Source organism: Dipodomys merriami, unplaced genomic scaffold, assembly GCF_024711535.1.
Source record: "Dipodomys merriami isolate MVZ:Mamm:240054 unplaced genomic scaffold, mDipMer1.0.p SCAF_31, whole genome shotgun sequence".
NCBI lineage: Eukaryota > Metazoa > Chordata > Mammalia > Rodentia > Heteromyidae > Dipodomys > Dipodomys merriami.
In genome coordinates this window covers 13,575,721-13,603,582 of record NW_027204604.1, presented here as the reverse complement: position 1 = coordinate 13,603,582, position 27,862 = coordinate 13,575,721, and the positions used below count along the sequence as shown (strand labels likewise).

The window sequence follows — 27,862 nt, the reverse complement described above, 5'->3', positions numbered from 1 at the left end:
TGGTATACATTCTCTCTGATAGCAGAAATTAGATCTAAAATATAGGATCCTAGATACTCATACAATGAGACCAAAAGAGGATACTTTTAAGAGAGAAACATGAAGGTGCAATGCCTACGTGCCTCTTCATATTTATATAAAATAATATACATCCTGACGTGGACTCCAAGATATGGACACAAGAGACCTCTTTTTTCCCTGGCTTTTTTAAAGTTTTTAGTTTTTGATGATGTGTATTTGTGTGTATCTTCAGGAGTGAGGTGGGGAGAGCACAGAACTTGAAGAAAGAGGGTAAAAAAGTGCAGCAGTGGGGCTTACTGGACATTGATGAAAGTGAATTGTACAACTCATGAGTGGAGACGGAAGGGAGGGGCTGGGAGAGAGTGAAGGAACTGAAGACACTGTACAAAAGGAAATACACTCATTACCTGACTCATGTAATTGTAATCCCTCTGTATATCTCCTTTATAATAACCATAAAGTAAATTCACTTCAAAAAAAAAAGAAGAAGAACAGGCTGAGATTGGAGAGATGCAGTTCAAAGCCAACCAGGGCAGAAAAGTCTGTGAGATTATTATCCATAACTAGCAAAAAAGACAGAAGTGGAGAGGTGGTTCAAGTGATAGTGTGTCAGCCTTGAGCAAAGAAGCCAAACAAGTCTGTAAGGCCTTCAGTTCAAGCCCAGTACTAGTACTAAAAATAAATAAATAAATTTAAACAAAATCTTCAGAGAGGTAAGGAAAGGGCAGATGTCTTTCTAAGCTAGTCTTCCATAGGTGTGCATATATGCAGCCCATGTTGGAGTAAGTATTTCGTGCCGAGATGAAGCACTCATATTTCTAATACTGAGTCGACCACGGAATTGTGCTATGATTTAGGCTTCTAGCCTTGCTTTCCCCCTCTTTGGAGGAGAATGAAGGTCACCAGCAGTTGGGAGAGTCATAATAGATGTGAGATGGTTCAGAAAGAATGAAATTCTGTGTGAATAGCAAGTCTTTATCAGTATGGATTTGCCACAGAAATATGCACTCCATTCTCATAGGGTGTTGAAAGCTGGAGCCAGTCACAAAAAGACAGGAATTCATATTTGCAAAGCACAGCAGATACTTCAATGCATAATTCTGTCAAGTTCGATCTGCCTTTCAGGAGGAGTTGGTGAATATGGCATTTGCAGGTGAGGGTTTGAGAAGTTTTAATCTTTTCAGTTCCCTATTATTCTTTCCTCCCCTCACTCTTATGTCTAAGTGGGCCGGATGTCATGCCTGGGGCATAAGTGCCTTTTCACTTGTCTGAACACCTGGATAAGGCTTGTATCTTTGGGATCAGATCTTTACTTCACCCACTTATTGGTTAAGATTAGATGCCTTTTTGTTTTCATTCTTTTTTGCTCAAAGCTTTGTAATAGGTGAGATATGTGCTTACTTTCACATGCATAGAAAACTCACCCATAAAAATGAAGGTCTTTCACAATGCATTAACTGGGCTTTTGCTCTCATGCTGACCTTTGACCCCTGTGCACAATGAGGGTATTCAGCCGCCCTGTTCTCTGAAGTGAAAACTTTCAGAACCCTCAACAAAGATATTTCACCCAGAGTAAGCAGTCCATGAAGTAAATGACTTCAGATAAGAGGGTGGTTGGTTCTGAAAGGAAGATGAAGGTGAAGAGGTCTATAAAAATTACAATGGCCTCCAAGGCCAGATCACTGATTCCCCCTCCCCCACAGTGGGACCCACTAGGACTTAGATTAAAAGAGACAAGTGGATTTTCTATTGCATAGAATTTCTTAATGGATTTCTTTGGACAGTGCTGCCCAGTGCCCCATGGTCCTATTGATAAACGATGAGTAGGGGCTGGTAGTTGGGGGAGGAAGCGGCTTGCATTGTAGGACTCAAAAACCTTCTTGGAAGCATTTCTTTTGAAATCCTTAACCAGCACTCTTACTCTAAGCATCTCAAAGATGTTAGCATTTATGGGCTGGTTGGCAAGAAAGAAAACTGCACAAAGAACACATGGTTCCAGTCACCTTAGACAAAGTGCTGAGAAGGTAATGGGTTTCAGCTTTACCTCCCTGCCCCGCCTTCTTATTGCTCTCTAGAAATGTGAGAAGAGATTTAAGACTTCTAAACAAAAGCTTTTGGGTGTTTAATTGTAAGGTTGGTGGAGGACAGGGAGACAGAGAGGCGAAGTAGGGGAAAGTTATAGTGTGGTTTGTGTGTATACGCGCACGCACGCGTGTGCACACGCACATATGCACAAATCACTTCTGAGGGCTGTGTTCAGAATACTTGTCTGCCATTTGTGCAGAGGTATCCAGATTTCCGTGGTGGGAGGGAACTGTTCTTTTACTGCATCTACCTCACAGTGGTAACTTGCACATTTTTCCCCCATGAAGCTTTTATTTTTGGAGACCACTGTAATTTACATGCTGGGACCTATTATTAACTGCTAGTTTTATGCTGTTATTGGAAATCTTTACATTAGGAAAGAATGTATGGGTTGTGTTTTTGTGGGGGGGAGGAGGGAGGAGGCTCAAATGAAAGGTTACCTTGTAGATGTAACCCAGATCTGTCTAGCACCCGGGAATGGATTGGAAACCCACATCTCCCAAGCAGAGAGAGCTCTGTGGGTCCTTCATGACTGTTTTCCCAAATGAAGAGCATCATGAATCTAAGGCGATTTCAGAGAAAAGCTGATCACCTAACACTTTTCAAATGGCCCATTGCAGAGCCACTCAAATGGAAGTGCTGTGATTCATCCTGGGAAACAGAATTAGTGGCCTCCACCCCACCCCCACCCCCACCCTCGTCCCCCCAAGAACTCCATTGCGTATTTTGTAAATGTAAAATGCAGAGGCAGTTGTACTGTATTGAATTTCAGCACATAATTGGGTAACTAGAGAAGCCGCCTATTTAATTAAATTCCATTATCCAGTGTGTGACAGGACTATTTAGTGACCTCCTGCTTGACTGCTGTCTGGGAGTGGAGAGTATTTCAAGTGCATCTTTCAAATATCCCTATTAGAGAATGAGGTTGGGGTTATGTTTGCCCCAGAAGTGTTTCTCCCATGAGCCCTTCCAAATGACAGCCCGAACACTGGGCTTTCATTGGCTAGGAAAACTGTTTTCCACAGAAAGAGAGCTTCAGATGCTAGAGGCCCTTGTAATGATAGCTCACCCAATTTTATACACAAACAGTCACAGCAGGTTCACCTGTCACCTTGCCATTTTGAATATATTCTAGGCAATCAAAGGAAGGCTTTCCACAAATATGTTGGGAGTTGCATGAAGAAGGCTTCTCTTTGGTGGGTAAATGTATAGGATTCATACGGGGCTAATAGGTCCTTGTATGGATTTCCCAACTGTGGAAACCATTCTGCAGCTACTTAACTCTTGGTCAGAAATGGGTAGACAATTTGATGGTAGATGAATGCCCAAAGAAGAGGGAAAGTGAAGGAGAGCCAGAGAACTCAGTATAAAATTGTCTTCAAGAAAACACTTGGCAAATGTTCTTTGTCTGTATTGCCTTCTTTCCTGCCACAGACCCTGGAGCCCTCTCTTGATTCAGTCATTCAAGTGGGCATTTATTGAGACTCTGTTCCAAAGTAAGAGCCTTCTACCCAACCTCTGACCGTGTGTAGGGCAATACTCTCCCATCAGATTTGCTAGTGGAACAAGAGGGACTTCTGTTCTTATATCAGTAAGTCAGGAGCTACACACAGTGAAGACTAACGTCTAGTGTGTGGGCAGAGAGAGGGCTGGAGGTAAAGACCAGGATGAGAATGTTGTCACTGAGGCTGACAGGTAAGAATTTCAAGGATTGACACTGTGTTAAATGCAGCTTCCAAGTCAGAAAGGCAGAAGGCCCTAATGTATCCATAATGAATAGGTCTTTGGTTAGTGAAATTTCAGTAAAACTGGGAATGAAAAGCCATATTCTAAGAGTGGGGGAGTAAATGTGAGATAAGGTAGACATAGGTGGTCATAAGGTAGGTAGTCAGAATTAGCTTAATAAAATATTGAGGAATTCTCTCCTCACTGCTTATGGGTGGTAAAACAGGAGGACCCAGCTCACATGACCATTGCTTGCTCTATGGCTTTGACCCTTTTAAACCTCTGATCTATGTTAGGAAGTTTTAGTTTGTTATTTGTACCAGAGAATACAATTTAATTTAGTTCTGTTACATTAACAGAACCAGTTATTTTACTCAGTTCTTGTTTTGAGACAGGATCTAGTTCTAATGCAGGCTTACCTTGAATTTACAATCCTCCTGCCTCAGCCTCCTGAGTGCTGGCATTACAGGGTGAGCCTTAATTACACCTGGCCTTAATTTTATTTTACTGGTATGGCTTGTGAAACTTGGCAAATAACATACCAGACACAGTGGATCTTATGTGTAGGGAAAGACCCAGAAGTGAAAATCATTAAAGAGAAAACTTGTTCCTTATACCTGAAGCAGAAAAGACAATTCTAAATGGAGGGGAAAAAAGAAAAAAAATTCTGCATGGGCACAATAGTGGGCAAAGATGCCAGCATGAAAAAAAATTAGCTCATAACAGTTTAAATATTGCTAAGGAGCAATGCTCTAAGAAAAATAGACTGAAAACAAAGGGAAAATAAACACTTGTGAGCACAGAGCAGCGTTTATATGACGTTCTCCTGTGTTTCCTTAGAGTTTGTATAGTCTATGGCACAAAAATCATATTTTTAGACCTTTAAAAAGCCTAATTGCCTTAACACTTCATACTGCCTCATTACTGGAACAAAATGACTTTTCCCCTCTTTGTCTTACATCTCTGTACCAGATGTCTGCCTGGGCCGAGAAAGTAGCTCATGGCCTCTACATTTGATAACTGAACATTTCACTTCTTGGGCCAAATAGACTGATGATACCTTGGACTGTGGCCAAGCAGGAAAGACTTTGCAAAGCAGTGTTCATAATAATGCCTCAAAATCCCCATTCTCTGTAAAAAAAATTTGTCCTTCTCCAGACCCAGACCAATAGGTTTTTCTTACACATGGAGCTTGTGTGTGTGTGTGTGTGTGTGTGTGTGTGTGGTGTGTGTGTGTGTGTGTGTGGTGTGTGTGTGTGTGTGTGTGTGTGTGTGTGTGTGTGTGTGTGTGTGTGTGTGTGTGTGTGTGTGTACTGGGGCTTGAACTCAGGTCCTAGGCACTGTCCCTTAGCTTTTTCACTCAAAGTTGGTGCTCTACCACTTGAGGGACCTCTCAACTTTGGGGTGGTTGATTGGAAATAAAAGTCTCATACTTTTCTTCCCGAGCTGGCTTCCAGAGTATCTAGGATTACAGGCATGAGCCACCAGTACCTGGCCAGATTTTCTTTTTAATGCTTCTTTTCCTTGGAATTTAAAAAGGATATAAAACCAATGAGCTTTTTTTTTTTTTTTTTCTGGTCCTAGGGTTTGAATCAGGGCCTGGGCTCTGCCCCTGAGCCTCTCTCTGCTCAGGGCTAGCGATCTACTTGAGCCACAGCACCACTTCCAGCTTTTTCTGGAAGCTTATGTGGTAGTGAAGAATTGAATCCAAGGCTTCATGCATGGTAGGCAGGCATTCTACCACTAAGCCACATTCCCAGCCCCATGAGCAATTCTTTTCTTATTTTTCTCTCCCTACTTTGGCTTGGTCCAGATTTCTGATTTCTTTATGATAGACCAGAAAAAGATTCTTTTCTATGACTGTAATAATAAGCGACTGTTAAAGCAAGCACACCACAGAGACACTACTGCTATACCAGCCAGTCCAACACTGTTGAACATTACCGTCCCACATATCAGAGAGCCCAGCAAAGAAGCAACCTCACCCTCCGTTCAGCACCTTGCCCCCTTCACTTGCCTTTTGCGTCAGATATGCCACTGAACAATCTAGGAAAAAAAAGCAACTTTTCCTTATGGTCCCTTGAGAAAAGTTTCTAGAGTCTTCTTTCAGTTTCCACATTAAATATTGAGTCTTGATATAGCCAGATCACACAACCTTATTGATCACATCATAAACTGTGTCTTCCCTGGGGTCACCAAATAGTGTCCTTCCATTCTCCACAGTCATGGAAAGTGAAGGTTACCCCACATGGAGACCAGCCCCCAGACCAGCCTCTCCTTGCTGCCTACCTCCGTCAGTGGGGCCTGCCCTGAGCCAAATGTCTCAATAGAGTGGCCTTACCAGTAAGGGCTCGTCTATCATTTCTTCCTCTCTCAACCAGGGAAAGACTGGTCTTTTGAGTTCTTTATAGGTGAATCACAAAGATTTCCTTTGCCAAGCAAATTTCAGAAAATTGGACTTACATACAAAGACCAGGTAGGGTTCTCTGTAAGAGTTCCAGGAGGAAAAGATACAGGAATGAGGTAGTTGAAAGAAGGATGACTTGTTCACACCTATAATCTACTTAGGAGGCTGAGATCAAATGATAGAGGGTCAAAACCAGCCTGGGCATGAAAGTCCATGAGACATTTTTTGGTCATAGGGTTTGAACTCCATCCCTGAACTCTTTGCTCAAGGCTAGCACTCTGCCACTTAGAACTCATCACCACTTCTGGTTTTCTGGTGGTTAACTGAAGAGTCACAGTACTTTCCTGCCCAAGCTGGCTTTGACCTGAAATCCTTTGATCTCAGCGTCCTGCATAGGTAGGATTACAGGTGTAAGCCACCAGTGCCTGCCAGTGCCAGGTTCCATTAGATGCTTATCTTCAATTAACCACCAAAAAGCTGGAAGTAGCACTGTGCTCAAGTGGTAGAGTGCTAGTCTTGAGTGAAAAGCTAAAGGATAGTGCCCAGGCCCTGAATTCAAGCCCCAGGACAGGCATACACAGACACACACACAAAGAATGACCTACCTACAAATGCCAAATCAGTTAAATGATCAGTGCTGTTCTCTGGCTGACAGCTCAGCATCCATTGATTTTCTGCTCATTCTACTGCAGGCGTTGTGGTGATGAGATTTTATTTGGTGGTGATTTGAGAAAGTACAGTGATTTGTCTTTGGAAACTGTAGAAACCAGTTTGACCAACTGTGGAAGGTTTCTGCGAAGTCACACAGTGTGTTCTATACCTCTTCTGTAGTTACTAGGAACATGTCAGCTCTTAAAACAAATTATGTTTTGGTTTGCAAGCTTCTTGAGGTCTAGGAACTAACCTCATTTCTTTTTCACAATTCTGAATCCCAAATGTCAGTAACTACTGAGGATCAGTGTAAAGTGACAGCTCAGACACAATTTGACCTGAAGACGACTTTTTTGTGTTCCAAGAGAACCTAGAGATGCCTAAGTGGTCTTCACCCTCTAGTGGAACACCATTTGGAAAGCTGTCAATAATGCATTGCTGAAGTAATGTCAAGTGATCCCCAGTGACCCAAAAAAATGCCTAATTTGGTTTTGCTCTTTTGTGATCATCCCTAACTTTCATCTGTATCATGATGGGCTTATTTTTAATATATGTTGTGGTTAAAAAAAAAAAAAAAGAACAGAAGCCAGGCACCGGTGGCTCACGCCAGTAATCCTAACTACTCAGGATTGCCGTTCAAAGCCAGCCTAGGCAGGAAAGTCTGTAAGACTCTTATCTCCAATAAACCACTCAGAAAACCGCAAGTGGCGCAGTGGCTCAAGTGGTAGAGTGCTCGCCTTGAGCTGAAGAGCTGAGGGACAGTGCCCAGGCTCTGAGTTCAGGCCCCATGACCAACCAAAAAGGAAAAAAAATAAAAATAAAAAGGGCAAATGACAAGAAATTGACTCTTGTAAAATTGTGGGTGTAGAACTTTGTTGGTCTTGAGTTTTAGTTTCTCTGGCATATTAAAGTATCTTATCTCAGGATTAACATGAAGATAAAACAGGTTGCATGTGAAGTACCTGGCATGCATATTGAAATGGTGAGTGTATGGAAACTCTTGTATTTTTGTGAGTGAGTGAGTGTGTGTGTGTGTGTGTGTGTGTGTATCAGTACTGGAGATTGAACTCAGGGCTTGGACATTGTCTCTTAGCTTTTTTATTCAAGGCCACACCTATACCTCTTCTTCCAGCTTTTTTTTCTTCAGCTTTTTGTTGGTAGTGGTGGTGGTCTGGGGCTTGAACTTGGTCTGGATGCTGTCCTTGAGCTCTTTTGCTCAAGGCTAGTACTCTATCACAGTTCCACTTCCAGTTTTCTGGTGGTTAATTGGAGATAAAAGTCTCATGGACTTTCCTGCCCAGGCTGGCTTTAAACTGTAACCTCGGATCTCAGCCTCCCGAGTAGCTACAATTACAGGTATGAGTCACTAGTACCTGGCTTACTTCCAGCTTTTTTTTTTTTTTTTTTTTTGGTGGGGGTGGGGGAAGGGGACCTTGAACTCTGGGCCTGAGCGCTGTCCCTCAGCTCTTCAGCTCAAGGCTAGCACTCTACCACTTGAGCTACAGAGCCACTTCCGGTTTCCTGGTGGTTTATTGGAGATAAGAGTTTCTCGGACTTTCCTGCTAGGGCTGGCTTTCAACCAAGATCCTCAGATCTCAGCCTCTTGAGTAGCTAGGATTAGAGGCAAGAGCCACCGGTACTAGGCTACTTCCAGCTTTTTAATGGGTAATTGGAGATAAAAAGTCTCATGAACTTTCCTGCCCCAGGGCTGACTTCAGTCTTTGATCCTTAGAACTCAGCCTCCTGAATAACTAGGATTACAGGTGTGAGCCATTGGCACAACTCACGTTCTCAATTACTTATCATTGTTTTCCAGGAACCTGAGTCTTTCAAGCTTTCCTCGCTATGTGTAGGATCCTACTGCATGCTTGTCCAGCAATGCAGAGGTGAGGTTGGTTAGGCCTGACTGGGTGGGAAAAAGTAATAACTAATGTTGAGTCAGATCCCAGCCTGCCTGGTGATTAAGTGTTCAGCAACTTCCCACAAAGCAGTCTCAGACTTTTGCATGGGTTGCTTTGCTACAATGGAAATCTTGACAGTTGAATCCACAGAGACTTTCTTTTTAAGTTCAATAACAAAATGAAAAGTGTCCTTATATTCTCCTACCTTCTCACAACTGTTTCCTTTTTAGATAAATACCAGGGTACCCATTGTGGTACTCAATAGTCAATCCCAGTAATAAATTGATAAGCCTCCTTTGCATCCCCTTTAGGGCCTCCTTTTGGATAGGTAAAAAGAGAGAATTAAGTTAGATACTAGTGGCTCGTGCCTGTAATCCTAGCTACTCACAAGGCTGAGATCTGAAGACCAAGACTCAAAGCCAGCCCAGGCAGAGAAATCCATGAGCCTATTTCCTATTAACCACCAAAAAATCTGGAAGTGGAGGTGTAGTTCAAGTAATAGAGTGCCACACTTCAATGCAGATGCTGAGGGACCATGCCCAAGCCCTGTGTTCAAGCCCCAGTACCTGCACAAAAAGAGACAGAGATTATTAACCAGTACTCCACCTTTATGACCAGTGCCACCATACATGATTGATATTTTTAACTTAAATTCAAATGTGGATGGGGGTGCACAAGTTTGGGAATGTAGAAATTAAGCCAAGTCACAGAGGTCAGAACTTCAAAGCAGCCTTATTAGTATGGTTTGTAGAAATGGCATCAAAAAGTTTATGCATATAGAAAATGTCCTCATCTTTTATTTTACTTATGAGTCTCACTAACCTGAGGTCTTTATTTTCCTTTATATTTAGCAGAAGGATGGTAACTATTTTTGTGTGAGTCTGCATTTAATTTGTAATGTTTCTCTCCCTCCCTCCCTCCCTCCCTCTCCCTCCCCTCTCTCTCTCTCTCTGTGTATTGGGACTTGAACTCAGGGCTTGAGCTCTGTCCCTTAGCTTTTTTACTCAAAGCTGGTGCTCTACTACTTGAGCCGCAGCTTCATTTCTGCCTTTTTGGTGGTTAATTACACATAAAATCATGTATTTTCCTGCCCTATCTTTGAACTGGGTTACTCAAATCTCAACCTCCAAGGTTGTCCACTGAAATTCTCACACCTCTCAAGAGGGTGTGAATTTCTAAGAGAAGTGCTTGCATTTTGAGTGGATTGGTTTCTCAATGTTACTTTATTTTTTTGTCAGTTGTCAGGCTTGACCTCAGGACTTGGGCCCTGTCCCAGAGCTTTTACCTGCTCCAGGTTAGCACTCTACCACTTTGAGCCACAGCGCTACTTCCCATTTTCCTACTGGTTAATTGAAGATAACAGTCTCATGGACTTTCCTGACCAGGCTGGCTTTGAATCCTGATCCTCAGAACTCAGCCTCCTGACCAGCTAGGATTATAGGTGTGAACCACCAGTGCTTGGCTCAATGTTATTTTTGATATGAAAAAAAAGGAAAAATAAGTAGCTTAACTTGCAATAAATACTTCAATAACTGATGGTGGATCCCTGGGTAACTTTGGATGACTTTCCCTTTATGTATACTGTGAAGCATCTTACTGCTCTCACTGTCTGGACCTTGGTCCTGAATATATCCTCTGGACTGAAGGGGAGCCTGGGTGTCACCCCTACATGCACACTAGGGAAGTGGGTATACAGACAGGCTTTGAGGACTTAACATTCAATTGTTTTCTGTTTAAGCTTCTGGATTTGGAATTTGTGTTTATTTCCATTTTATTGCCTTTCCTTTTTGATGTACCTTGTTTGGTTTTTCTTTGGTAGATTGAATGTGGACAGCATCAAGATAATTATAAGCAGAAAAGCTTGGGTGCTTCATTCACCAGCTCTTTATTTAGAGTCAACATGTAAACATTTTTGGCTGAACAAGGAAGCTCAGTGAATAGGGGGAAAAGATCTATAGTGGAGCTGGAGTGGACTTCTTGTTTAATACAGTAAAAGACGGGGGGAAAGGGTGAAAATGGAAGCTCAGGGATTCTAGTGAATGTGAGAATATGGAATGTTATACAAAGAAGTAAAAAAAGGTGGGGGGTAGAGGAGTGATTTGTGCAAAGGGAATGCCTGGCACTTGGTTTCATGGTGGTGGGGAGCCTCACTGGGCAGAGGGCAGCTCCCAGACTGGAGGTGTTTATTGCCAGATCAGCATTTCACACCAGCCACCCTGCCTGAGGCTCTTGGAGCTGCCAGAAGGGGTTCAGGATTGCATAGATTCTTCAGCCTGGAGTATGAATGGAAGACCTGATTCCTAGCCACACCCACTTTTTTTTTTTTCCTACTCCTTCTTATCCTCACTTTGCACTAACAGGGTGATTTGAGATCTGAAGATGAATGGCAGCTTGTTAATATCAAGGACTTTGGTTTGTTGCCATATGTGTAACCAAAACATATGCTGGGCATATGCACTCTGTATGACTTCTTTCAACCTGTCTATGTAGCAGGATTTGTGTTTCCAACTCAAAAGAGCTTTGCTTCTGTCAACCCTACATAAATCATTCTAAAAGCTACCATCCTACTTGAAGGCATTGCCCGCTTCTAAGATAGGTGGTTGGCGTGAGCATTAACAGCATAATGCTTCTCTCCCTCTTTCCTTCCCTTGTTCCTCGCTCTCCATTTTCTTTATCTTGAGTCAAACTGAGACAGTAGTACTGCTGGCTGAAAACAATTTTTGACTTGGACTTTGTAAACCAAGCAGGTTAGATCAGTAAGGCTCTAAAAGACATATGCAAGTAGAAATTCAAGTCACTCTTGGTCCAGAGTTCCTTTTAGTCTAAGATTTGTCAGTTGACAAATAGTTATTTCTTTTTAAGCCTTAAGAGGGTCCTTTTTGGATTGGGCCTGAGGCTGGCAAACTTTTGGCCAATTCTGAGACAGTGTCTGTTTTTGTATGACTCATAAACTAAGAATGGCTTTTATTTATTTGGTGCTGGAACCAGGGCTTGAACTCAGGACCTCACATTCTCCCTAATCTTTTTCACATATATCTAATGCTCTACCACTTGAGCAACACTTCCAGTGTAGCATTTGGGGAGTTCATTGGAGGCGGTGTCTCCAATTAACTTTTACACACAAACTGGCTTGGAACCGAGATAGATCCACAAATCTCAGCAAATCTTACAGGTGTGAGCTACCAGTGCCCACCGTGGTTTTTTATGCATTTTTGTAAAGTTAAAAAAGTCTAAAGGGTAACTAACATATGAAAGCAACATGAAATTTGTTTTTTAAAGTGTCCATAAGTAACATGTTGGAATGTAGTTGTATTCGTGTGTGTGTGTGTGTGTGTGTGTGTGTGTGTGTGTGTGTGTGTGTGTGTGTGTGTGTTATCTGCTTTTGAGCTCTTTTGGCAGAATTGAGTTGTTATAGAGACTCTGTGACTTAGGTCCTTAACCAAAATATTTTCTACATTTCACAGTTACTGACAGTGCCTCTTAGAAGAGAAGCAGAAATGCAAATGCTGTCATATTATTCCTTTTCAATTGGCCAGTGGTTTGGGAACTGTGCAGTAGAATCTAAGGAAGCGTATTAGGAAGAATGTGGGTAAGACAGCATATATATCATGTTCATCCCTCTCCTAAAATAAGGTCAGATATCTGTATTGGATTTAGGAGAAGGATATGTAGCTTGCAAACTGAACTAAGGTTTTCAAGACACCTCCCCCTACTGCCCCTCCACCTCCTTCTCTTCCTTCTTCCTCTCTTCTTTCCTAACATGGTGTTTGGCCTTGAAATTGAGGTCCTCCTGCCTCAGCCCCCCCAGATACTAGGATTTACAGGCATGTACTACCATATCTTACAAGTTATTTTTCTTGACCCAACAGTCAAAATAATTTTCCCTGATGTTAAACTTGCTAAATATTTTAGTTGGAAGTGGCACTGTGGCTCAAAGTGGTAGATCACTAGCCTTGAGCAAAGAGCTCAGGGACAGCACCCAGGCCCTGAGTTCAAGTCCCATGACCAAATATACGTGTGTGTGTGTGTGTGTGTGTGTGTGTGTGTGTGTGTGTGTGTGTGTGTGTGTGTGTGTGTGTGTGTGTGTGTGTGTGTGTATGAATTTAATGATTTGTTTTATCGGGAAAACTTAATGTAAGGCAACTATATTAATTCAACTTCAATAATAAACAGCAGTAGTGATCTGGGTGCCAATGATTCATTGCTTATAATCCTAGCTACTTTTGAGGCTGAGAATGGGAGCATCACCATTTGAGGCCAGCCTGGACAGTAAAGTTCATGGACAGCCCCCCATCCCTTCTCAACCAATAGCCAGGCACATTGGCACATGAGTAGCTATGGGAGGCTGAGATCAGGAGGATCATGGTTTCAGGCCAATTCATGAAAAAAAGTTCATGAGACTCCATCCTAATGGAAGAAACTAACATCGTGGTACACCAATCGTCTTAGCTACAGTGGGAAGCCAAAGGTCACACTAACGATAAAACAGGAAGATTGCAGTCTAGCTGCACATCCTAGCAGGACACAAGTTCATGTCTCAGAAATAACTATGTCAAGAAAAGGCTGGAGGTATGGCTCAGTGGTAGAGTATCAGTCTAGCAAGTAGAAAGCCCTGAGTTCAACCCCAATATAAACCAGAAAAAAAAGCAATAGTAGTAATGATAGAAGCCTATATTCAGCATTCCAGAGCCTGCTCCAATGAGCTGCCTTTCTTTTTCTAAAGGTTTTTTTTTTATTAGCATACATTAGTTATACAAATGGGATGGGGAGGGGAGGGGAGGTTGTTGTGACATTTCCTTACAGTTATACCATGAACTTAATTCTTCAGCCTCACCCCTCTAGCACTCTGTGAAGGGCTGCCTTTTATCCTTTGAAGGTAAAGCTGAGAGATTTCCAGTTATCTTAAAGTCTTTGAAGAATTTCAGTTGTGTGTGTATATATCTGCTGGTCCTGGGGCTTGAACTCAGATCATGGGCCCTGTCCTAACTTTTATGCTCACGGCTAGTATGCTACCATTTCAGCCACAGCTCTACTTCTGGCTTTTTAGTGATTAATTGGAGACAAGAATGTCACAGACTTGCCTGCCTGGGTTGGCTTTGAATTGTAGTTCTCAGATCTCAGCCTCCTGACTTTAGGATTATAGGTGTGAGCCACCAGCATCCAGTAGGTTATTACTTCTTGACTTGAAAACATCTGAACAGGAGAAGAAGGTGCTTATGTTTTCATTGCTGTCCCTGTGAAAGAAGTAGATGAAGGGAAAGGCTTGAGGCAGGCAAAAGGGAAATCTCTGAAACTAGAGAAAACTCAAATAAATTGTGGCCAGCGGAGTCAGCATTCCGCACTCACAGTTGGTCCTAATTAAGGAGACTCCCTTTGAACAGCTCAACTTTCTGTTCTTTATTCTTTGCTCTGGCTCTGCCAGCTGACATGGCAAAGCTTTAACCCACATTTTGGAAACAGTCTCTCATGTCTTCTCCTTAGATTCTCACTTCCCTGTCTCTCCCTCAGATACCCTGCAATTACCCTTTCCCACATTAAGATCCCAATAAAATCTATTGATACCTCTAATCCAATTATACCCATTGGGGTCCACAGAGTGCTATCCAAGCTCTTTGCAGGCTGAACAGTTGTGTATCATGTCATTAGAGGAACACACAGAGAACCTGCTTTCACCAGGGAAACATGGAATTTCTCTGGGATTATTGTGAATGTGAAGTTAGAGCAGCGGTGATCATTTCTTCCACTTTGCTCAACTCCTTGATTTCTTGAATCCTAGCTTCTACTGCTGGAGTTGGGTTTTTTATTTCAGGTGAAGTGACCTGTGGTAGCATGACAGAAAACAAAACAAAACAAAAACCGATGATAGCAATTTGTGAAGTGAAAGCTAACCTGACCTGGGGAAGTGGTTGGTGTTCGCTGTAGCCCAAGTGGGGATATTAACGTGTACATAAATACATTAATTTCCATCACTTAAGTTCTGGTAGTCTGCTCAGGTTGCCACCACAGAATACCACAAGTTGGGTGACTTAAATTGAAATGTACTTTCTTCCAGGTCTAGGGACTGGAAGTACAGGATCCAGGTGCAACAGGATTGGTTTCTGGTGACATCCCTTCCTGCCTTCTAGACAGCTGCCTTCTCAGTCTGTCCCCACGTGGCCTTCCCTCCATGCACAGCACTCTGAGCGGGCTCTAGTCTCTTTCTCTTCCCCTAAGGACACTAGTGCTAGCAGATTAGCGTTCCACCCTTACGACCTCATTTAACCTTTAGTACTTGCCCAAAGTATCCCCAACTCTCAACACTAGTCAGTTATTGGGAGTTAGAACTCTAACATATTAATTTGGGGGAGTGGTAACCATGATTGGGGCTGAATCTCAGTGGTAAAGCACATGCTTAGCAGATGCAAAGCTCTCGGTTCCATCCCCAGCGCAAGGTGTAGAAAGAGGTTTAAAAACTACTTTGGAGGCAAAAGGGAATGTATGAGGCAAGATGACATTCCTTTCTAAGGAAATGTTTCTGGGTTATGGACACATGTTGGAAGGATGGTCAGATACCAGAACATTGAACTTGGAGAATTTCATATGTAACTATAAGATTCTCTGGGCCAGTAAGTGTCCCATGCCAGTAGATAATCCTTCTAGCACTGCAGTGATAGCATCTGTCTAGAACAGGATCAGAGACTCTTGGCTTCACTGTGATTGAGTGGAGTCCTGCTGAGATCTGAGCCTCAAGACCTGCTGCCACCACCAAAAAAAAAAAAATAAGTAAAAAGAAAATGTTAACCTTGTAGGAAGGAGTAAATTTAAGTGGGATGCTGAAGGTGGTTAGAACTATAGCAAAGAAGAGCCAAAATGGACTGAAGTTGGGACCGAAACTTCTGAAGCAGACAGTTTTTCTTACTTTTTTGTTACATCAGGCATCATCAGAAGTAACCGTTGGGGGAAAAATGTGCTAAGGGAGCGAAGCACTGGAGTATAATGCCTGTAATCCTAGCTACTCAGGAAGAGGAGATCTGAGAATCAAGATTCAAAGCTAGCTCAGACAGGAAAGTCCCTGAGACTCTTATCTCCAGCTAACTATTAAAAAACCAGAAGCAGGGCTGGGAAGGTGGCTCAGTGGTAGAGTGCTTGCCTTGCTTGCATGAGGCCCTGGGTTCCATTCCTCAGCACCACGTGAGCAGAAAAAGCTGGAAGTGGCGGTGTGGCTCAAGTGGTAGAGCACTAGCCTTGAGCTGAAGATCTGAGGGACAGCACCGGCCCAGAGTTCAGGCCCCACAACTGGCCAAAAAAAAAAAAAAAAGCCAGAAGCAGAAGTGTAGCTCAAGTGGTAGAGTACTAGCCTTGAACTCCAGTCTGGACTGCACCCAAGCCCAGAGTTTAAGCCCTGGTACTGGCTCACGTGCACACACACACACACAGAAAGAATACTCATGAGGATGCACATCAGGGTGGTTTTTGTTTTTGTTTTATTTTTTATTCCTGGTGGTGTACTAGCTCTGTATTTATTTATTCTGACTCTTTTTCTAAATGCCACAGGGAACTTTGGTAGTCACTGTAGAAATTACAGCTGACTGACTTAAGAGAAAAAGCGAACAATGGAAATCTGTGATTTCAGAATTGAATGCCATAACCAAGGAACAGGAAAGTATCAGGACATACTTTTCTAGGCTTTCCCTTCACTGAAGTTTGATCTTCAGGAAATATTTCCAAAAATCTGTGGAATTCATCTTTGTAACCTTTCCATTTGGATACCCAAAGTGGTGGTGGTGGGGGGCCTCCAAAGTTCTAATGACTATTTTCTCTTGTTTTTCAATACTTCCAGCCCATTGTTCATTCATTAAATTATCCTTAGCGTTTGAGGGTTGAACAAATTAATCAAGTAGTTCTGGGACTCCAACTAGAATTTAGCATGTATCTTTAAACAACTTATTGAAACCATTCGTTTTCTTGAATAATATGAGCTTACTGCCAATATATCAAGAGGGCCAAATAAATTCTCCTAGTTGTACACATCCTCCAGTTCCATGTAAGACTCTAGTTACCTTGTTCTTTAGAGTCCCTTCTTCTTAGTCATCTTTTACTCTTAAGACTTGGCAGACTCTTAGCTCTAAATCATTTACATTGGCGTCTCTTCTGCTCCATCCACCCTCTCTTCCTCTAAATCTCTCACTCTGCAATTCATCCTCTTCTCCCATTGCTTGGCTTTGTTGGCCAGATCAGGCTGGCTTGCTGTGATCCCAGCCAAACCACAGACTTGAAATGAAGCAGACACTCCACTCCCCCTTGCTCTTGGAGCTCTCTCAGGCCACATGGGGGTGAGGAGCAAGAGAGGTAACTGACTTTGAGAACAAGCTTTTCTAGGTGGTCTGGGTGAATTTTCAAAGCAAAGCATCACAGGATTGCCCACTTACACTATAAATGCTTCCATTATTTTTTTTAAGTTCCCATTATTTTTTCCATTATCTTTTTTAATCCTTTATAACTTATTGAATATCCTCTGAAGACTGTGGCTGATCAATATGTGCACCTGACAATTCTGCCATATTTGATGCCCTAAAGTAAAGAATCAGGTGAAGGTCAACTGCAGACCATAGCTTTTTCAAGCATGGCCCAAATGTAACTACAATAGCAACTGGTGAATTCCAGCTCTTCACAGCTGACATTGCACCGACCACAAGTTTAGATTTGTATTTTCTAATAAACATGTAATAAAGGCCACATACATAATTTTAAATTTTCTAATAGAAACACTTTTTAAAGGTGAAATTAGGTATGATGTGTCCTTTTCTTTTTAATATCTTCTATTATCTTTCAGTAGTTGTACCAAGGAGTTTCAACTCAAAATATTAATTTAGGGGTACAGGGAATCTTGATCAATGTTATCCATTTCATCATTCTCCCTCATAGAGCACTTCCTAGTAAATTACTAATAACACTTACCTAGTAAATGTAGATTATTGTTTTAATATGTATCTGACAGAAATTATTAATAGACTGAATTAGAAACTGTTAATACACAATATTATTTTTTCCCTACCAAGGTTTGAAATCTTACTGTGATCTCAACGGGATCTAGCCACATATTATATTATATTATATTATATTATATTATATTATATTATATTATATTATATTATATTATATACCCAGTAGACTCATGCAGCTCGTAATACAGATCTAGATATCACCTTGTTAAAAATGAGAACTAGTTGACCTGGTACTAGTGGCTTATACCTGTAATCCTGGCCATCAGGAGGCTGAGATTTGAGGATCATGGTTCTAAGCTAGCCTGGGCAGGAAAATCCATGAGATTCTTATCTCCAGTTAGCCACCCAAGGCTAGTGACTCAAGTGGTAGAGCTCCAACTTTGAGTGAAAAAGCTAAGGGACAGTTCCTACCTAAGCCCAAAGTTCAAGTGCCAGTATCAGCAAAAACAAACAAGAACAAAACCCACCACAAGAGAGTCCACTTGTTGCAGGGACAAAAGATGAAACATCACTGGCTAGTTCCCTGCGTAGGAGCCCACATCTCCATGATTAAGTGGCCCTGAAGGAACTATGGCACGACTTGCAGCCAAGTGGCTCACTTCCAGAAATGGCCTGGAGAAAGCTCAGATGATGAATGAAGAGATCTCTTTGGAACTTTGGATTGAAGACCGTTCCAAACATGTTTTCTCTTGGTCAAAAGTGTTAAACTAGGCTTAGGCAAAAAAAAAAAAAAAAAAGAAAAAGTCATTTTTGTCATTTGTCTCAGATACTTGGTCTCTTCCTGCTAAGAGTTTAGAGTCCACTATCAGACTCTAGACGCAAACAGGTGCTAAAATGTAGACTAAGCCTGCAAATAAACTTACTTGTGGTTGAACTACTTTGTATCCACAGCACTGATAATTTCATAAGACCTAATCTAGCTCATCTATCCATCATGTACCCAAATGTCTTTTTTTTTTAATTTAATTTTATTTTATTTGTGAACATACTGTACAGAGGAGTTACAATTACATGGGCAGGATAATGCGTACATTTCTTACCAAGCATTGCAGCCTCCTCCTTTGTTTACCCTTCACCTCCCTTCCCAGCCTCCCCCCTCCCCCCCAATCCCAATCCTTCTCCTCCCCCCCCCCCCCCCCCCCCCCCGCACCGACGTTGTAAAGCTCGTTTTGGACATAGTGAACAAGGAAAGCTGTGTCTTATGTCTTTCCTAGTATAGTTCCGAGAATGTTATGGAAATGTTCAAGACCAGAGCAAGTATGAGGAATGAATTCTGGCCCACAGAAATGTATTCATTGAGGTCAGCTCCATCCACTTGTAGCCTCTAAGGTCAGCCTCCTTGAGAGAACAGATCTATTTTTAGACTTTATATATTTAAATCTAACTTAGGCTGATTGCACATCTACCTTTTTAACCCTGTCTCCTTAAAGTACCAAGATTAATTGGAGATTCATAAAAGATATCATAAGATACTCTAGCCTAAGAAATATTCACTGATAATCTTTGTTTTGTTTTGTTTTAACCAGTCCTAGGGCTTGAACTCTGGGCCTGAGTTTTGTTCCTGAGCTTTCTTTGCCCAAGGCTAATTGCTCTACCACTTGAGCCTCAACTCACCTTCCAACTTTTTTGTTTTTGGTAGTTTATTGGAGATAAGAGTCTCTGGGACTTTCCTGCTTGGGCTGGCTTTAATCTATCACCTCTAATCTCAGCCTCTGGAATAGCTAGGATTATAGGCCAGAGATAACAGCTCCTGGCTTATTGACACTCTTACCTACAACACATTATCAGATTGCTAGCCTCTCACTGATCCTGGCTGTCGGATGCTGGTCTGATTTACATTTTGTCATTGTTTCTTATTTAACTGCCTGGCTAGCTATTAACTGGTTGACTGACAGCCACCATCCATGCACTCTGGCACATGAGATAATAGGAAGAGTTATAGCTCTGAATGTTCCACCCTCCTTCCTGTCTGACATGAGTGTATTTGATGGACTCCAGTACGTACTTTGGTTGGTTCAGTGATGGAGACTAGAAAGACTTCTGCCTCCAAATCTGGCTTCATGGTTGGTTTGATGATTGAGTTCCTCCAATTTGGGTACAATGTCTTGTCAAACAGCTTCTAGCTTCTTGAAGCCTGTTTCCAGTTGAGATAGTAAGAACAGCTCCTCTCTCCTACATGGGAAGGCACAATGCCCTATGTATCTCCTAGAAAGTCAACATTAGACTTCAAATTCCCTAAATACTACTGATGAGTAAAAATAATCCAGAGAGAATAGGAGAGAAAGCAAGCTTTTATAACCAGTTTGTTGCACTGAAGATATTTCTTTATTCTCAGAGTAGAAAGTACAGTCCCATACCTCCAGCTCTTACCCATCAACTAGTAAATCCATTAAGAGACTTGGGTACTGGTTGGTCATTCATGCATAATCTGGACAGAAGGAGAACCATGGGATTCAGTGTTCCAGCCTGACTTTTGAGAATCTTGCTGGGACAGAGAAGCAACAGAATATTTTCCGATGTAGTCACAAGCTAGTCCACCCTTCCACTTAGTTAGCCCACACCCTTGGCCCTCTGTGTGCCTGCAGGCTCCCTTGGCCATCCCAGTTCCATGAAATAGCTCGTCCCAAAATATGGGGAGCAGACAGTATGAGGAAGGTCTGGGAGGGGTGACCAGTCCTAGCCAAGAGCTGTGTGAGCCTTGGTGCTTTTCCCAGAGGGAGGAGCGAGGCCTGCCCCGTGCATTGCCGCGTGTCTGCACAGACACAAACAGGGCAGTGTTCCTTGGCGCTGGCTACTCACAGTCCCCCCTTTCACCCTGCGAGGAGATGGGGCACACCATGGCATTCCTTAGACTGTCTATCAGTGCTAGGAAGAGGGTGAGGAGACAGGAGAATAATCAGATGCCATTTGTACTGCCTAGATGAAGAAGGGCTTTATTCCAAGGGCACTCAAGGGGTTCATTTATTGAACAGGAGAGTATAGTGTCATAATAACTAGTTCTTGTGTAATTACAGGATTAAGTTTGACAAATGACAAATATTGTAACTTTAAATATATATCTATATGTATGTATGTATGATACATATGTGTGGATATAAGATATTATAACTGATGTAAGTTCCAGGAGGAAGGGGTAATGATGTAAGTTGCTAGGAAGGAAGGAGTTCATGGCTGCTCCATCTTAGGGCCATGGCCCGAGGAAGCACAAACCTACCGCAGACTAACTTCATACAAACTTTGGAAAGTCACCAGTGGGCTAAATATAAGAAGCCCTAATCACGGGCAAATACATGTCCATTTACCCCTAATTCTTATTTTTTGTTGTTGTTGTTGGTTGGTTGGTTGGTTTTTGTTTTGTTTTGTTTTCTTGTCAAGGACCTTGAATCCTAGGCCTGGGCACTGTCTCTGAGCTCTTCAGCTCAAGGCTAGCGCTCTACCACTTGAGCCACAGCGCCACTTCCTGCCTTTTCTGTTTATGTGGTGCTGAGGAATCGAACCCAGGGCCTCATGCATGCAAGGCAAGCACTCTACCACTGAGCCACTATCCCAGCCCCTTACCCCTAATTCTTAACTTAGATGTCTTACTTAAGAACACTAGCACTGAGTCGAAGTTGAGGACAGAGAACAGGGAGAGACATCCCCTTCTCCCCTCAGCACGCCCATGGTCTTCATAGAGGCACCGCAACACAGCACAGGGCAGTCTGAGAACAAGGCAGGAGGGCTGTCAAACACCCCTCTAAAGTACAAAGACCTTCATTGAGGGGTAGAAGTGGCCAGCAAAAAAGAAAACACAGCAGGACAAAAACTTGATGACTGGGCTGTGTGGGGCTGAGAGGGATAGATCTCAGGAGCTCAGGACCATACTACCCTGAATGCGTCTGGCCTCATGCTCTTGGAAGCTAAGCAATGTTGGGCCTCGTCTATTCTTTCTCTGTAGTCTCGCTATGCTCAGGGATCAGGACCTTGAAGGACAATCCCAGTTCTGCCCTTGGAGCATGTGAGATGGATAAGTTTAACTGAAGCCCAGCCCTAGCCCTGCTTGGGTTAAGTGGGCCCAGTTCTCAGTCCTAGCAGCCTAATGGAGGAAGGGACATATCTTTTTTTTTTTTTTTTTTTTTTGGCAGTTGCAGGGCTTGAACTCTGGGCTTGGGCGCTGTCCCTGCACTCTTCAGCTCAAGAAGAGCACTCTACCACTTGAATCACAACACCACTTCAGATTTTCTATTGGTTTATTGGAGATAAGAGTCTCATGGACTTCCCTGCCTGGGTTGGCTTTGAACCGTGATCCTCAGATCTCAGACTCCTGAGTAGCTAGGATTACAGGTGTGAGCCACCGGCGCCTGGCCAACATGTCCTTTTTTAGGATTATATCCTAGAAATTACAAGACTCAGGAAGAAACAGAGACAGGTAACCAATAGAAACAGATCTACAGATAACCCAGATGCTAGAATTAGTGGACAAGTGTTTTATAAATGTGTGTTTAAGGGCCTAGTAGAAAAAGGTGAATTGTGTTGTTGATTAGATTAGGAATTTCAGTAGAAAACTGAAAGTTCCAGAAGAGGGATGTTTATAAATTTACCCCACAATGAATGTTGTATTCAGGAAGCAAAACTACAGTCATTCTTAAAGGATACATAAAGGTGTCAGCTCTAGTATTTGATGAGCATTTCCTTAAGACTTGGACCTTAAAGAAAGAAAAAATTCTCGTAAGATACATGGGATCTGTGTCCATTAATGTCAAATATATGGGATCGTGCCAGAATCTTCAGCAGCACACAGACCACTGCAGTCATGATAGGACCAACTCCTCCTATAGCCCTGTATTTCTGTAAAGAGATTGGGTGAGAAAGCAGTCATCTTATAGGAATCCTGGAGACACAGGAATTGGGAGTGAGAGATGGGATAACATTAGGTTTATCAGTATTCTAGCTTGACAAAAACATATTTTTCAATCTTACCAAGGAATTAAATCACTCCCTCTCTATATTCTTTATGTATGCTAGCTACGTCTCCAGGGTGTTATTTGTTTTATTTACCAATTTTCCACGACATTTGAATTATAAGATCATTCTGGATAGCTGCTCTCTTTCTCTCTCTTTTTTAATGCAAGTGGCACTATTCCTTATAAATAATAGATGCTCATTGGCTGTTTGCCCAGTCAAAATAGAATTTAACTTTAGATATGGTTAGTAGCACTTAAAACCAAATTTTCTAGGTCTGGCGGTAAGTTGAATCTCTACTATGTTCATGTGGTTCACGGATATCTTTTTGTGTTAGTACTGGAGCTTGAATTCAGGTTCTTCACCTCTTACTTGGCTTTTTCACTCACGGGTGGCTTTCTACCACTTGAGCCACACCTCCACTTCTGGCATTTTGTGGATGAATTAGAGATAAGTGGGTTTTTCTGTCCGGGATGACTTAGAACTCAGATCCTCAGTCTTAGCCTCCTGAGTAGCTAGTATTACAAGTATGAGCCATTAGTGCCTGACAAGTGAGAGTTCTTGATGAAAAAGATGAAGAAAAGAGAAGGTGAAGACATGCCCAAGTTTTGATGAAACAACAGAAGAAAAGAGGATGCTGTTAGTGGAGTGAAAAGTGTAAATTGTGGAGGATGGATTAAGGGATAGAGAAGAACAGCAAATGGGCAAATAAATATCCTGTGAGAAAATTCTTTCATTTACCTGTGTAATCTGTTCCAGTGCTCTGCTCTGGAAAATTCCACTGACAAAGGAATTCATTTCCATTGGCCTCTTTGTATCTAACCTCATCTTTCATAGGCTTATCATATTCATTTCCTCTTCTATTCTGAAGGTAGATACAAATGATAAGGTCTGATAGTTCTTTGAGAAATTCTCCCTAATAAAAACTTGTACATCATTTCTCTCAGATATGTCTTGCCTGTTAGTGATTGTTGTTTGGACTTAGGAAGAGATTAGACTGTAAAAGAAAAAGGCTCTTGAGTTCTCTTCTACTTTTGTGTCCTAGTAGATTTAGGTCATACTTGTTGCTACCCAGATGTTATCTGTACTTAAGATAGATGTGAGGGGCTGGGAAGGTGGCTCAGTGGTAGAGCGCTTGTCTTGCATGCCTGAGGCCCTGGGTTTGATTCCTCAGCACCACATAAGCAGAAAAAAAAAGAAAAGAAAAAGATAGATGTGAGAAAAAATGCAAAGAAAAATAGGAGGTGATAAGAAATCTACCTTAGGGTGAACATGGAAATTCTTTCTTACGTGGGTGCCTGTGGACACACTTGTAATCCTAGCTACTCAGGAGGCTGAGATCTGAGAATTGAGGTTTGACGCCAGCCTGGTCAGGAAACTCCATGAGACTCCTATCTCCAGTTAACCATCAAAAAGCTGGAAGTGGAGTTGTGGTAGAGCACCAGCCTTGAGTGAGAAAGCTCAGGTACAGTGCTCAGGCCCAGAGTCCATGCCCCAGAACTGGCACACACACATAAAAGTGTTCATTCTAGCAAACAGCATAGGTAATATCCTGCCATGAGTCTGAGCCCTGTCTTCCTTATTATTCTTTTTGGTGCCATATTTAAGCTACCTTTCTTTCTCCCTGCTACCTCAGTGACTAGGCATTTACCCCTGCGCTCCAATTCACTAACTGATAAATGCTGCAATCTTTTCCAAAGACTTTCTATTCTTATACTAAGGAGTTATATGTTTTAGAATGGGCAGCATTCATTCAGTTTCTTTTCTGCAGTAGCCGATTATACAAAAAAAAAAAAAAAAAAAAAAAAAAAAAGGTCGTTCCTTTTGCATGGCTACATAGAAAGAGGAATAATAAGATTTGGGGTGCTGAAAATCAGAATGATAAGTGTGAACTAATCTATTAACCATAAAGCTAAATGCAAAGCCTAGCAGTTGAAGAAGCTGGCAACAACTCATATTGACACTTTATACACCTCAAAAAGTTTGACCAAAAAAGTTTGAAAACCGAAAGTGATGCTGTGGCTCAAATTGGCCTTGAGCAAAAGAGCTCAGGGACAGCATCATATACCTTTGTGGAAATAGCAGTAAAACTAAAATCAGGAGAACGGTTTGAACATTTATGTAAAAAGTCTCTAGACTCTGGGATCCTCTTCTCCAACTACTCTCAGAAAGGTAACTGCTTGGGCTGGGAAGGTGGCTCAGTGATAGAGTGATTGCCTCATATGTATGAGGCCCTGGGTTTGATTCCTTAGCACCACATAACAGAAAAGGCCAGAAGTGGCGCTGTGGCTCAAATGCTAACGCGCTAGCCTTGAGCAAAAATAGCTCAGGGACAGGCCCTGAGTTCAAGCCCAAGGACCAGCAGAAAGAAAGAAAGAAAGAAAGAAAGAAAGAAAGAAAGAAAGAAAGAAAGAAAGAAAGAAAGAAAGAAAGAAAGGAAGGAAGGAAGGAAGGAAGGAAGGAAGGAAGGAAGGAAGGAAGGAAGGAAGGAGGAAGGAAGGAAGGAAGGAAGGGAGAGAGTTTGGATGACTCATCTTGAAGAAATCTGATCAGCCCAAGAGAAAAACATTTAAATGAATCAGTCCAATCCTCACCTCTCTATCCTAAAGCCATAGTGAGCAGGTCCTACTCTATGTGTAGAGTTTCTAGTAACATAGAGAATGTCCTAATCTTACATGGGAGCAAATAGCCAAACATCATTTATCATACTAGAAAGGCTGCAACATCAGTTTACAAACAGAACAAAGCAAATGGGAACCACAAACTGCAAAGATTGTAATCCTGCCCTTCTGGATGGATGCATGGATGGATGCATGGATGTCTTAGAGAATGAAGATACTGTCTCCTTAAAAGATACAATGATATACTATTAAAAACAACACTTTGAGCCAGGTGTGGTGTCCCATGTTTGTAATCCCAGCACTCAGAAAGCCAAGAAATAAGTATTAAAAGTTCAAAGGCAGCCTATGTTGCATAGTTCCAGGTCAGCCTGTATTATATGGTGAGTCCTTGTCATTAGAAACAAAACAAGGGCTGGGAATGTGGCTTAGTGGAAGAGCGCTTGCCTAGCATGCATGAAGCCTTGGCTTCCTCAGTATAAACAGAAAAAGTCGAAAGTGGCACTATGGCTCAAGTGGTACAGAGCTAGCTTTAAGCAAAGGAAGATCGGGGACAGTGCCCAGGCCCCGAGTTCAAGCCCCAGGACTGGCAAAAAACAAACAAAACAAAACAAAACTTAGGTACAAGGTAAAATTAAGATAGAAAGTAAGTGGGTGCTAATGGTTCACATCTATCACCTTAGCTTTTTGGGAGGCTGAGATCTAAAGATCTGGGCTCAAAGCTAGTTTGAGTAGACAAACTGAGAAACTAGAGGTGTGGCTCAAGTGGTCGAGTGCCAGCCTTTAGTGAAAAAACTAAGAGACATCACACAGACCCTGAGTTCAGATTCTAGTACTAGCACACGTGTGTGTTCTTTCCAGTGGAGTGCGCCAAAGGAGATGCTTACCCTTGTAGGTAAAAACAACTTAATTGTCCTTTTATTTAGAACATGGGAGAGAATTTCGCTAGGAAATCCTTAGATTCTCTGGCCAATCTCCTTTGATACTAGGCTTATACTTTTTTTCTCACAGGAAAGAGCTCAGGAGGAATTTTGGAACAGGAGGGCTTGAACGCCAACAGGATAAACTCCGGCTGCCTTTCAGCACTATATGCTTGCCATAATGTAGTGCAAAGGAAGGTTCATTTTGGAAGTCTGGACTGTAGCAAGAGCTTACTGTGTTCCAGGACCTTGATTACTGATAATTAATCTCAGATGAAAGATTCAGTGCTACAGACTTCCTCTGTCTTTGACCTAAGAGAACATGCTGTGAATAGTTTGTTTGTTTGCTCGCCAGAGATCTTATCTGGACCCATAAGAGCTGATAGGATCATAAAATCAGCATTGATCTTCCTTCCATCTCCTCTTCTTGTGAAATGGGGGAGGTGATATTTTAGCCCTGCACAAAAGAGAAACTTAACATATGTCCTGGGGGAGGGTTGGGTGTCATTTAATAATGGCTATATTTAATAGTAATAAAATCTAAATAACTCTTCAGTGTGTTCTAATCCTCATGCTTTCTTTGCTCTTTCTCAGTGTATTTATACAAATACAAATAAATCACTAGAGAGCAAGCAAAGCCAAATGTCCAAACCACCCACTTTCCTATTCCCAGCACAGGAATTAGAGGGAGGCCAGCTGAACTCTGGGCCAGGCTCTTACATGACTTGTATGGCTGAATTTTGTTCCATAATCTGAAACTCAAAATAAATCAAAAAAAGGAACAGTTTTCCAAATACCAGCTCATTCTCTCCCCGCACCCCCCCAAACAAAATCATCTCTAGCCTCTTTAGTCTTTGCACACATGCAAAGCTCAGAAACAAGCCTGCTCTAAACGCAGATATGAGGACTTAGAAATTAATTCCTACAAGTATGAGCACATGCTCCTGTGTTCAATTTTAGGTTCTAAACCAGAAGTGAAGGCTGAAGGAGTTTTCAGCGAAAGACATTGAATATAAAACCTTTGAAGGAAGGTTCTAGGAGGCTAAATATAGATCAGCAAAGAACAGTGAAATAGCAACCAAGAATTGAACAAGAAAATGGTATAGAGGCATCAGTGGTTCATGCTTGAATTATTGGTAAACCCAGATTGCACAGCCCAAGGTTTCTTCTGGAGGAACGGTCTAGAAAGATCTAAAACCATTCTTCCATCAATATGGGAAGCCTCTCTCTCACCTTGTCTTCTGTATTCCCTGTGTTCTCTCTCCCATCCTGCAGCTGGGACGAGAGCAGCTCCCTCAGCAGTGGGCTCAGTGATGCTTCGGACAACCTCAGCTCAGAAGAGTTCAATGCCAGCTCCTCACTCAACTCCCTCCCAACGACTCCCACTGCTTCTCGCAGGAACTCCACAGTAGTGGTACGTGAGTGTGCAAACATGATGAGCTTCAAGGCAGGCTGGGCAATGCTGTGTGTGCGTTTGTACATACACACCCACTCCATGGGAGTCCTAAAATCCTACAGGATTTTAGCCGAGTTCTTTTGGAGCTGCCAAAGAAAAAGAAAAAAAGCTAAGGCTTCCAAGACAGTAAATGTTGTCATAGTTCTGTGTTCA

The 27,862-nt window shown here is 42.2% G+C and overlaps 1 protein-coding gene across 4 annotated transcripts in view; it reads left to right on the top strand.

Annotated features, from left to right (window-relative positions):
• Nav1 (neuron navigator 1) overlaps positions 1–27,862 on the top strand; it is a 240,692-nt gene that overhangs the window by 178,722 nt on the left and 34,108 nt on the right. For all 4 annotated transcript variants that reach the window (XM_070041842.1, XM_070041840.1, XM_070041843.1 and 1 more), the window contains exon 7: positions 27,529–27,667. In XM_070041842.1, coding sequence (XP_069897943.1) covers positions 27,529–27,667 — 139 coding nt within the window. The remainder of the gene's footprint in view (positions 1–27,528; positions 27,668–27,862) is intronic.